Genomic DNA, 12,055 nt, shown 5'->3' with positions numbered 1-12,055 from the left:
TACACAAAATACCCACATATGTATTTCTGCAATATCCTTAAAAAGCCCCGTCTTCCCGAACCGGGTCCTTTGAAGATCATTAAGGACGCATCAAGGCCCTGTCAGGTGTGACTGCCCAGCTCGCGGGGAGCTCTCTTCAGCAGAGCACACATTCTGTGCCCACGGTCCATTTAAAGTTTCAGGTCAATATGTAAGGAGCTTTTCATCTCAGGGGAGTTCAGCGGCTTGGCTTTGGGAACCCTACCTCTCTCGCAGGACCTGCCCAGGTAGCCTGTTCCGGAACAATCACAGACGTATCGGTTCCACCCATCCCTGCACATGCCGTTGTTTTTGCAAGGGTTGCTAAGGCACGGTTTTGCTGTTTCCCTGGAGCAGGAGGGCTTCACTCCCGCGGTGCTCTGCACTTCGGCCATCTGCCGGATGTCTTTGCTCTGGCCGTCGATGAACAGATCCCTGATGCAGCCCACGTAGCCATAGTTGAGCAGAGCAGTCCACACCTCAGTGGGGAAGACGAGGCCGGCTTTATTTTCTGGGAGGCCCCCCAGGTACAACTCGTCATCCAGGTCCAGAATCTCACTCTCCCCGGGAGCAGTGTAGGGGGTGCGCAGGGTGTTGACGGAAATGGTACCTGTGGCAAAGACAGGAGACACACACATCTTTACAATGTGCACCGTGTTCTACACAGGACCCTTTTCCTCTTTCATGGAACTCCTGGAGGGCACAAGTTTACATTTTCCTTCCTATTCCCAGTGTCTTTGTACTTCTCAGTGAAATTAACAGAAAGATGTGGAATTAAGGCAGACTGTAACTAAAATGATTCAACAGGCATGCCTCATTTTATTACACGTTGCTTTACTGCACATCACAGATGTTGCACTTTTTACAAAACAAAGGCAAGACCCTCTGCTGATAAAAAAAAAAAATGCCTCGTTTTATTGTGGTGGTCTGGGTATAAAATCCAAAGTGCTCAGCCAACACAGAGTGTTTGTCAGCCTCTTGTAGTTTAGCCAAAAAAGGAAGAAAGGAAGGAAGGAAGGAAAGAAGGAAAGAGAAATTAGCATTCCATATCACTAATAGGAAAGAAAAAGACAGAGAAAGGAGAAGTTGACATTCTGTACCACTCAGGAATAAAGTCAGACTCTCCCCGGTTAGTACTCGTTTTTAAAGCTGTTACGCACCTGTGAACTAAGGAAAGATCATGTGCATCCATCTTAAACTGACTTGATTGATTTTATTGAATAAAATAGTTTGACTGATTACCTATGTCAACACCTGACTTAATCATTCTTAGCCACATGAATCAAGCAATTAACTGCTAAGGTCTTGGTTAACTCATTCGGTATATGGCCATAATAAAAGAATATGACCCACCTCACATGGTTGTTCTGAGTATTAAATAAATAATACTAGTAAAGTATCTAGTTTATAATAACCACTGAATAAATGCTGTGTGTCATGGTTAATCACAAGAACCAAGTTAAATTTGCTGTTTATTTTTTTTAACTTTTTAAAAATTAATTTTAAAGAGAGAAAAGGAGAGAGAGAGAAACATTGATTGGTTGCCTTACACATGTACCTCGACCAGGGACTGAACCCACAACCTGGGTATGTGCCCTGAACAGGAATTGATCCCCCCACTTTTTGGTGTACAGGATGACACTTCAACCAACTGAGCCACACCAGCCAGGGTTGCTGTTTGCTTTTTAAAAATCAAACTAGTTACTTATCTAAATTGACAAATTTCCCCCCCTCACTCCAAATATAAGAAGAAAATAATTTTATTAGTTTATAAATATACAGGACCCTGGCCCTAAGCATAGGAGAAAGAGTAGACATTCACATGGGATTCCTTGAGGATCACAGAAAAATACTTGTGGAATCCATTAAAAGAAGAAAGAAGGGGAGAAAAAGAAAGATGGAAGACAGATACAATCAAATCTTCCCTCCTGTACCACCAGACTACTCAAAATCCCACCAATATTCTTTCTCCAGAATGATCTTTGTAAAAGTGCAAATATGATACCAGAAAAGAACACCATACTGGCCCATTACTGGATTATCCCAGATTTCTCTCAGGCCTAGACCTTAAAGCCAAACAGGAGGAGTCTGAAGAGAGAAAGTGGATTAGAAAACATCTGGTGCCATGCCAGCCACTGACAGAGAGCCTCAGGGATTTAAGGGGCGGACCCGCAAGAGAGGCCTAAAGACAGAAGATGGGGACAGAAGTAGGGACCGGCAGGGGATCTGTACTGTGGGTAGGAAGATGCATTTCAGTAGTTTCATGGGATACCTAAGACCAGCTCCACATGAAAATATGGCCTGTGATGAATGTGAGACGTGCGTCTAACTAAGGGCACGGCTGCTGTCTCTGTATGGTGCCAGGGGCGTTCCAAACCCCAGCAGAGGGGCACTCCACAGCACGGGCAGTGTAAGGGTTCTGTCTGTGTGAGGGAGGAGGGCGTGGGAGGTGCTGACAGAGACGGTGCAGGTGGCCAGGTCATTAAGAGGACATCTGTCTCTCTAGACTTCCACAGAAAGAAATGAAGAAAGCTCCTAAGGGAGAAACACTCAAAGGTATTGCTATTCTGGCCTTCCAACAAGCAGAGTGTAATCGCCACTTCAGAAGGAGGCAGCAAAAGGGGAAGCGACAAAGTACTCATTTTTACTGTTCACATCTGTGCAAGCATCTAGAGGAAAACTCATTTAGGGACAAGAGGTAGCATAAGATCCTACTGAGAAAAATATAAAACATAGCAATCTGCGGAAACGAGAGATATAATTTTGAGAGAGAATGGTGACACTTTTCTAAACAGAATTTCATTACATGTATTTTTAACTCTCCAACATGCCCAACAAGAAGCAGGTTAACAGATGATCCCTTCTCCCACACAGCAGCTAGTGTTAAGTTAGAAAATGATAAGACAGGGAGTGCTAATGACAAAAGAAAAGGTGGACATTAAAAAGAAATGTACTGCCCTGGTCCGGTAGTTGAGTTGATTAGAGCATCATCCAGATATGCCAAAGTTGTAGGTTCCATCCCCAGTCGGACCACATACAAGAACCACCCAATGAATGCAAAAATAAGTGGAACAAAAAAATCAATTTCTCTCTCACCAATAAATAAAAATTTAAAAAAACCCAACATATTGTATGTGAAAAGCAAAGAGTTGTGTGGCAAAGGATCGGGTGCAATGAACACAGTGACTTGTATTTTTAAGATAAAAGAGTAACACCCCTTTTTTCAGTTAGTTCAAGAAGGCCAACTGGAAATCTATAATAGTAAAAGCATAATATGGTAATTAGACCAGACGTCCTTCCAGATGACCTTTCAGACGAAGCCAGGGCTGTGAGGGAAGCCCGGGTCCCGGGTGCCAGAGGGAAGCTGGTGCCCGCAGCTGGGGGAAGGAAGGCCTACTCTTGCACGAATTTCATGCATCGGGCCCCTAGTTATTATATAATATTCAGAGAGAGAGAGACACAGAGCAAGTGAACAATAAAAAAGTTTTACAAGAATGGAAATATGTTCTTAAAAATATATAACTTTTCCCACATGCCTTTTTTATTCATGGAACAAACTTGTTTTAGCTCAGGGAAGAAAAAGAAACACTTGGAGAAACTGTATTGTCCTTATTCATGATGTTTTAAGTCTGACGCTAAGAGGATGCTTGAAGGATCCCTGAGATGAGGGAATTTGGTGGTTTGCATAACACCCACTCTCTCTGACTCCCACATAGTTCCATAGCTGGGTGCACCATGCGGTTTCCATATTCAATGTGCCCACACTCTCAGGGCGACACTGTTGCCAGGTACTTCCGACAATCACCTATGAACAGTTAGACAGTGAGAATGTGTGAGTAGGTCTCTGGATTTTACTTATAGTGTCTTAGGGTCTGAACAAAGCATGGTAAGAAAGTTCAGAGACGTTTTCATGGATGTACTTATTGTGGCCAGAGGAAGATATTCACTCTAACTTTGTGATTAGAGTTTTCTGACCACAACATCTAAAGTTGATCCACATGTTTCTTCACATATAGCCCAGTGCACACAGGCGAACATGCTTATACACACACACACACACACACACACACACACACACACACACACACACTGAAACAAAAGTTTAATAGAAAAATATTGAACTCTACTACCACTGAGGCAATCTGACATTTTCTTTCTATTGTATAATTTTCTTAATACAAATGCTAGACATGATCCTCCAAATTCACTTCAGCACCAGGTTGTAAAGACACAGATTGAGAGGTTATTATCGTAATAAGGATGTTCTTCCCATAGCTCCATATTATCCTGTAGAGAGACAATTTTAGAATTCTCATGGGAAGAAGCAACAATGAAAGACAGGGAAAAAAGCAAAAGACTATAATCCAACTTTCAACCCAAATATAATCCAAAGGGAACTCAAACTTTAATTTAGGCCTGGGTTCAATGTAAGGAGTCACATCCAGCATATGCATGGGTCAGATATCATCCCCATCCTGAATTTAAGAACATTTATAAGCATAAATATTAAATTCCCATTTTATGTGAAAGTATACGTAAAAGGGGACAAACTATTGAAGACAGTTCTTAGTCATAAAAGTGGAAATCAGCTTTACAATTTGATCTGCTATTTACAACCTGTTCCTTTCCACTATTTTTTTTCCATCCAATTTTTCTTGGCTACTCCACTTCAAAAGATTAGCTTACAAGGTGCGAAGAAACATGAAGTGAAGGTGAGATTTAGAATAAGTCCATTTGGTTTCAAGTTTTAAATTACTGTAAAAGTATAAGTGACTGGGAAGTAAGGGGGTAGGAAATGGTGGGCAGTAATTGGAACGGCTTTTGCCTGGCCACAGGAAACCAAATTTCATGCTCCTGCTTTGCAACTAACTAGCTGACAAGTTTAGCCAAATAATGGATTCATTAGGCTCTAGTGTGGCTCTTATGCAAAAATAAAGGAATTGACTGAAGGGTCACTAGGGTTCCTTTGTGAATAAAATTTTTGAAGTTACTGCTTAAAATAAATTTTAGCTAAATATCAATTTTATCTATCAATAATTCTGATACACCTCTCATTGCAGAAGAGAATCAAAACCTACAAACTTAAAGAGGTACTTGTCAAATTCCTAGTCTATTAACAAAACCAAACTCAGTAAAAAGAGATAAGTGATAAAAGCATAATGGAGTATTAATTGTATTGTATAATGCAAAATGCAAAATATAGAATTCTCATAATACTAACAATGAAAGCTTTGGAGTATTGGGGCTATGAGTGGATAATTCCTTTCTTCCACCTTAATTTTCTGTGTCTTTTTTAAAAAAACGTTATGTATTAGGTTTAACAGAACTCCTCCTGTTCTGCTTTATGCACTAAAATAAACTTTATTTTTAAAACAAAATATAGTACATTGTTTTTGGCTTATTACTATATGTTTTCTGCTTACTGGGAGTCACGTCACTCATAAGCCCAGGGATTTCAGGAATTAAAGCAATATAAGAAGAAATAAATGTTGGAACAAAATATAAAAGCTTGAAAATATCTAGTGAGAGGCAAGACTGACAGGGAAAGGGCAACTCATACACTACATTTACAGGGCGTAAATTTAATAAATTTACAGGGTGTAAATTTAAACAGCTGGTTAGTAAAAAACCTGTCATTATCTTAAAAATTAAAATGCAATTAACCCAGCAATTCCAGTTATCAGAATCTGTGCTACAAAAATTCTGATGGTTATGCATAAAAACATAATTTGACGACTTCCTTTATAAATTAGTTTAAAACAGTGATAGTTTTTAAAAAGTTAAAAGTTAAATGTCCATCTATAGAGAAAGAACAAAATGTATTTGTATTGATTTCAGAGAGGAAAGGAGAGGGAGAGAGAGATACAAATATCAATAATGAGAGAGAATCATCGATTGGCTGCCTCCTGCACACCCCCTACTGGGGATCAAGCTCGCAACCCAGGCATGTGTCCTTGACCAGAATTGAACCCAGGACTCTTCAGTCCATAGGCCGATGCTCTATCTACTGAGCCAAACCCTCTAGGGCTACTTATGTACTTTTGGTTTATGGACAAGAATAAAAATTGAAGTTTTATAAATTTACTTAAAACTATTTTAATATATGCAACAGGCTACTAGGAAGGCATGGGAGGAATGTTTATAGTCAGAGGGTAAGTTCAAATCAAGATCTAAACAGAAAAATCGTCTAATGGTTGTTCAAGTAGAAATGTCTAAGAGTGGTGATTCATGAATGCTATATGCAGAAATCAGTGCTGGTAATAGATGGCTAAAAAGGGCTATTCACATCAAACAGTGATTACTACAAACCTCTAATTATGTGCTCTAGAGAGAGCCTTGTGCTTTCCCACTGTAATTTCTAGTTCTTAAACTGGAACTCTGTGACTTCAATTCAAATCTCAATGGCTTCTTAGCTGTTAAATGTAGGCTTACCCATGAATAACCACTGTACCCCGCTGTACACACACAGATTTTGACAAGAATAATGAGTTTTCATTTTGATTTCAATGTGTAATGATGGTTTGCAAAAAAAAAAAAAAGTATATATATATGTATATATGTGACTGGTAGTTGGCTATGAAAATACTTGAGAGGATACCCTTGACTAAGCCAAAGAGCTTAACACAAATTTAAACAATATTCATGCCCCCAGAAAACAGTCATTAACATGCCCTACGGGTTTGGCTCAGTGGATAGAGCTTTGGTCTGCGGACTGAAGGGTCCTAGGTTCAATTCCAGTCAAGGGCTGAAGGTTCAATCCCCAGTAGGGAGTGTGCAGGAGGAAGTCAAGCAATGATTTTCTCTCATCAGTGATGTTATCTCTCACTCTCTCTCCCATCCTCTCTGAAATCAATAAAAATATATCTAAAAAATATGTTATTATGTAATAAAATATTTTTAAAAATTATTTATATTAAAAGGCTAATATGCAAATTGACCAAACAGCAGAACTACCGGTCACTATGATGTGCACTGACCACCAGGGGGTGGACGCTCAACACAGAAGGTGCCTCCGGTGGTCAGTGTGCTCCCACAGGGGGAGCGCCGCTCAGCCAGAAGCCAGGCTTATGGCTTGCAAATGCAGTGGTGGTGGCAGGAGCCTCTCTTGCCCCTGTGGCAGTGCTAAGGATGTCCAACTGCCAGCTTAGACCCTAAGCCTGCTCCCTGTGGGGAGCGGGCCTAAGCCATCAGTCGGACATCCCCCGAGGGCTCCCGGACTGCAAGAGGGTGCAGGCCAGGCTGATGAACCCCCTGAGTGCACAAATTTCATGCACCGGGCCTCTAATAAAAAGCATGTGCAATTTAAAAAACAAACCAACAAAAACAGTCATTAACCTCATCCTAATTTTAACACAATTCACACTTTAGCTAAATACCCTTGCAGTTGTTTTCTGTTGAATTTGGGAGCATAAAAGAGGGAAAGGATAACCCTGGAGAGGGAGGAGGGACTGGTAAGGAAATGTAAGTCCTGCAAAGTTTGCAGAGTAAAGTGCCTCTTCAACCACATGTATTAACTCAGCAAGTTAGGACTTTTGCTCTGTCAAGTTGCTAAGCTACTCATGGGGGACATCCTTTGGGAGGCATTCAAGTCATACACTCTGAGCCACAAAATCATGGCTGGACTTTGTATGGTCCCTCCTCTACCAATGTAGTGTAGGATCTGAAAATGCAACCCATGGCTCAGCCTACTTGGCCTCCTATGTCATTGGTAACAGACTAAGCATGAAAGAAGCTACATTATACAGAGAGAACAGCTGTGCCCAAACAATATTAATCCAAGTGTGGGAATTAAAGTGCTTCTCTCTTTCCCATGTCAGAGATTGAAAATAGGGATATGTAACCCAATGCAATTCATTGTTTTGATATTGAGTCCTAGTAAAGTACTCAGATGAAGACAGTATTTCTCATCAAATAAGGGGCTCATATACCAATCATTTATTGAACAAAGGACTGAAAAGCATATCATCAGAAAGATGGATATCTTTGTGACTATCTTCCTTGTCACTAGCATGCTAACTGTAGCTGTATATCCCAGTCCCTCATGATTAATTTTCTTTCTACCCACATGTTTGCTAAATGGCATGGGGACCTTATAAATAGCAAGAGTAGCAGTCCTATTCTCATAAAAGCTTGTCATTTTTGTGCCAGGCTTACCATCATTCCTGGGTTTGGAGAATGATATTGTATCCTTAAAAGAGGGACAAGACCTGTTATCCTATAGTATAATGTGTAAACTGCTTTCAGAAAGTAGTGTAATTCCTTTTAAAAGTTACACTTACACCATGGATGGTTTGATTCCATGGATAGAGCATCCACCTGCAGACCAAAGGGTCCTGGGTTCAATTCCAGTCAAGGGCACATACCTTGTTTGCAGGCTCCTCCATGGCCCTGGGGCCCTGGTCGGGGCTCATGTAGGAGGCAACCAATCGATGTGTTTTGCTCACATCGATGTTTCTCTCTGTCATTCCCTCTCTCTACCACTCTCCCTAAAAACCAATGGAAAAATATCCTCAGGTGAGGATTAACTAAAAAAAAAAATTCATTTACAACTGAAAGAGTGCTATTACTCTTCAAATGTAAGGATAATGCTACTATTTTAAAACATTAGGGGTGGGTTGCTACTGAGCCATTCACATGTTTTTATTCTTTACTTTTTCTTGTAACAAATACTTATTGAGCCACTGCTATTACACAAGAAAGTACTGGGACCTGTGGATATAAACATAAATAAGAATTTGCCTCTCATACATGGGTTTCCATTATAAAATGTTTGCAGAATATTTAAAAAATAAGTCTACCGCCAAATAAAGTTTTAACCCTATCTCCAACCAAGATAACCAAAAGTTATCAGCATCAAATTAATGGCCATGGCTCTTATTCCTACTTATTTTTGCATGGTCAATAGCAGGAGGAATAACTCTTAGGTCTGGGCTCCCTCTACATTAATAACAGAAAAAATATTGTTTATTAGATGTTTTTAAATATAGTACTAAGGAGTATTCCAGACAAATCAATAGGTAAGACCTTCATTGTTCATGAATTAGAAAATAGTTCACACTGCCTTCTTGTCTTGGCAGTATCATTTCCCCACATTATATTAAGAGTAATTTTCATATAGCTTCTAAATATAGCTGATGTGAAAAATGAGTAAAATAAATTACTCCTTGAAATTATATGTTTCCTAGTTTTAACTGAGCTACAAATGTTCATATATCACCAGCTTAGCTAAAAAATATCCTTTAAGTAAAATAAAAGCTAGTATAGCTCTTCACTCAATCTTTTAAAGTCTGCTTCATATCAAACCAATTTAGTGTGTAAATATGAACTTAATTAAAATACTACATATAAAATATCAACAGCTACAGTTATTAAAATTACATTAAATCCCTTGAGCTTGGCCAACATAATATGAGCTTGCTTTTTTTTTTTTTTTTTTTTTTTCCAATTTAGTAAAGGGCAGAACTTGGTTTGGTGAATAAGTTTTGGTTTTTATATTGTTTGTTCCAGTTCACTAATCTAAAATTATAATCAGATAAAAAGTACTTCACCATGAAAACAATACCAAACATAGTAACTTAAATTTTCCATTAGATTCTAACAAAAATCTGTTTTATTTGTTTTCTTTTTTTTAGCACTCTTTAAAGGCATCTCTTTCTTCTTCCCATATAGCTTTGACCTTTTCCAATGAGGGTATAAAAAGGACAGTTAATAAACTTTTGGCAATTTGAATGAATTAAAGAACTTTAAACAAAAAAAGTAGATTTTATTCTGCTTGTGGATTAAGGTATCTATCTGATCCTTATTGTACTAGGTCATCCAAAAAACTTGGGGGAACTATTTAGATTGTTTTACCACCTAGGTCTGGAAAGAGTCAGATAGTTACCAGACTTATCATGGTGATAACTGCATAAGATATATAAATTTAAGTCACCATTTTGTACACCTGAAACTAATAAAATATTGTATATGAGTTATAATTAAAAATAAGTTTTAGGGGAGAAACCAAAATAGTGGCATAGGTAAACACCTAAACTGCTGCCTTGCACAACAATTTCAAAACTACAACTAAAAGACAAAACGGACATCATCCAGAACCACAGGAAGGCTGGCTAAGTGGAAATTCTACAACTAGAAGGAAAGAGAAAAGCACACTGAGACTCAGAGGAGCTGCAGAAGGCAGAGGTATCGAGGCACGCATGAGGAGAGGGCTGGCAACTGAGTACGTGGCTGGCTTTCTCAAACGGGAGGGAGACAAAAGCTCCCGACTGCACTGAACTCCAGTTCCGGGTGCGACTCTGGGGACCCAGACTCATATGGGGTGAAACTGGACTGTCAGGAAAGAGAAAAGCACACTGAGACTCAGAGGAACTGTGAAAGGCAGAGGTATCGAGGTGCGCATGAGGAGAGGGCTGACAACTGAGTACGCGGCTGGCTTTCTCTGGAGACCCAGACTCATTTGCAGAGAAACTGGACTGTCTGGCAGTGGGCAGAATTCGAGGGCGGCTTTCTCTTAGAGGTGCTTGCAGCGATTACCATGGGACACCGAGACACAGGGGCCTATTAGGGCAGGGCTGATGGGAAACCAATGCTGTCTGCTCTGCCCTGAGACTCCACCCCATCCAAGCTGAGCACAGAGGCTTTTACAATTTTGCAAGTCTTGTCTCATAAGGGTGTCTCCAGCACAGAAGTTCTCCCAGCGTAGACACAGCTGATCCTCATAGCCAATTGGCCTGGAGATCAATTCCTCCCAGTGATACCAACAACAATCAAGACTTAACTACAACAAGACTGTGCACACAGCTCACAAAGGGGTGCACCAAGAGTGTCCGCCTCAGGTAACTGGGGAGGCTGAGCCACTGGGCCCTATATGACACCTAGCACACAAAGCCACTCTATCAACTTGGGAAGCAGCCAAAATGTGGAGACAAAGAAACAGATCACAAATGAAAGAAACAGAGGAAAGCAAACTACTGGATATAGAGTTCAAAACCACAGTTATAAGGTTTTTCAAGAATTTTCTAGAAAAGGCTGATAAATTTAGCAAGACCCTTGAGGATATGAAAAAGGATCAACTAGAAATTAAGCATACACTGACTGAAATAAAAAATATTATACAGAGATCTAACAGCAGACTAGAGGATCACAAGAATCAAGTCAAAGATTTGAAATACAAAGAAGCAAAAAACACTCAACCGGAAAAGCAAAAAGAAGAAAGAATCCAATAATATGAAGATAGTGTAAGGAGCCTCTGGGACAATTTCAAGCATACCAACATCAGAATTATGGGGGTGCCAGAAGAAGAGAGAGAGCAAGATACTGAAAACCTATTTGAAGAAATAATGACAGAAAACTTCCCCCACCTGGTGAAAGAAATAGACTTACAAGTCCAGGAAGTGCACAGAACCCCAAACAAAAGGAATCCAAAGAGGACCACACCAAGACACATCATAATTAAAATGCCAAGAGCAAAAGACAAAGAGAGAATATTAAAAGCAGCAAGAGAAAAACAGTTATCTACAAGGGAGCACTGTCAGCTGATTTCTCAACAGAAACTATGCAGGCCTGACGGGAGTGGCAAGAAATATTCAAAGTGATGAATAGCAAGAACCTACAACCAAGATCACTCCACCCAGCAAAGCTATCATTCAGAATTGAAGGGCAGATAAAGAGCTTCACAGATAAGAAAAAGCTAAAGGAGTTCATCACCACCAAACCAGTATTATATGAAATGCTGAAAGGTATTCTTTAAGAAGAGGAAGAAGAAAAAGGTAAAGATAAAAATTACGAACAACAAATACATGTCTATCAACAAGTGAATCTAAAAATCAAGTGAATAAAAAATCCGATGAACAAAATAAACTGGTGAATATAATAGAATCAGGGGCATAGAAGTGGAGTGGACTGACAATTCTCGGGGGAAAAGGGGTGTGGGGGGTGTGGGAAGAGACTGGACAAAAATCGTACACCTATGGATGAGGACAGTGTGGGGGAGGTAAGGGCAGTTGGTGGGGTGGGAACCAGGTGGAGGGGAGCTATG

At 39.9% G+C, this 12,055-nt stretch overlaps 1 protein-coding gene across 18 annotated transcripts in view; it reads right to left on the bottom strand.

Annotated features, from left to right (window-relative positions):
• NRXN1 (neurexin 1) overlaps positions 1-12,055 on the bottom strand; it is a 1,052,009-nt gene that overhangs the window by 580,043 nt on the left and 459,911 nt on the right. For all 18 annotated transcript variants that reach the window (XM_080686544.1, XM_080686543.1, XM_080686548.1 and 15 more), the window contains one exon: positions 245-628. In XM_080686544.1, coding sequence (XP_080542670.1) covers positions 245-628 — 384 coding nt within the window. The remainder of the gene's footprint in view (positions 1-244; positions 629-12,055) is intronic.

The sequence above is a fragment of the Plecotus auritus genome (genome assembly GCF_963455305.1).
Source record: "Plecotus auritus genome assembly, chromosome: 8".
NCBI lineage: Eukaryota > Metazoa > Chordata > Mammalia > Chiroptera > Vespertilionidae > Plecotus > Plecotus auritus.
This window is presented reverse-complemented; position numbering and strand designations above follow the sequence as displayed.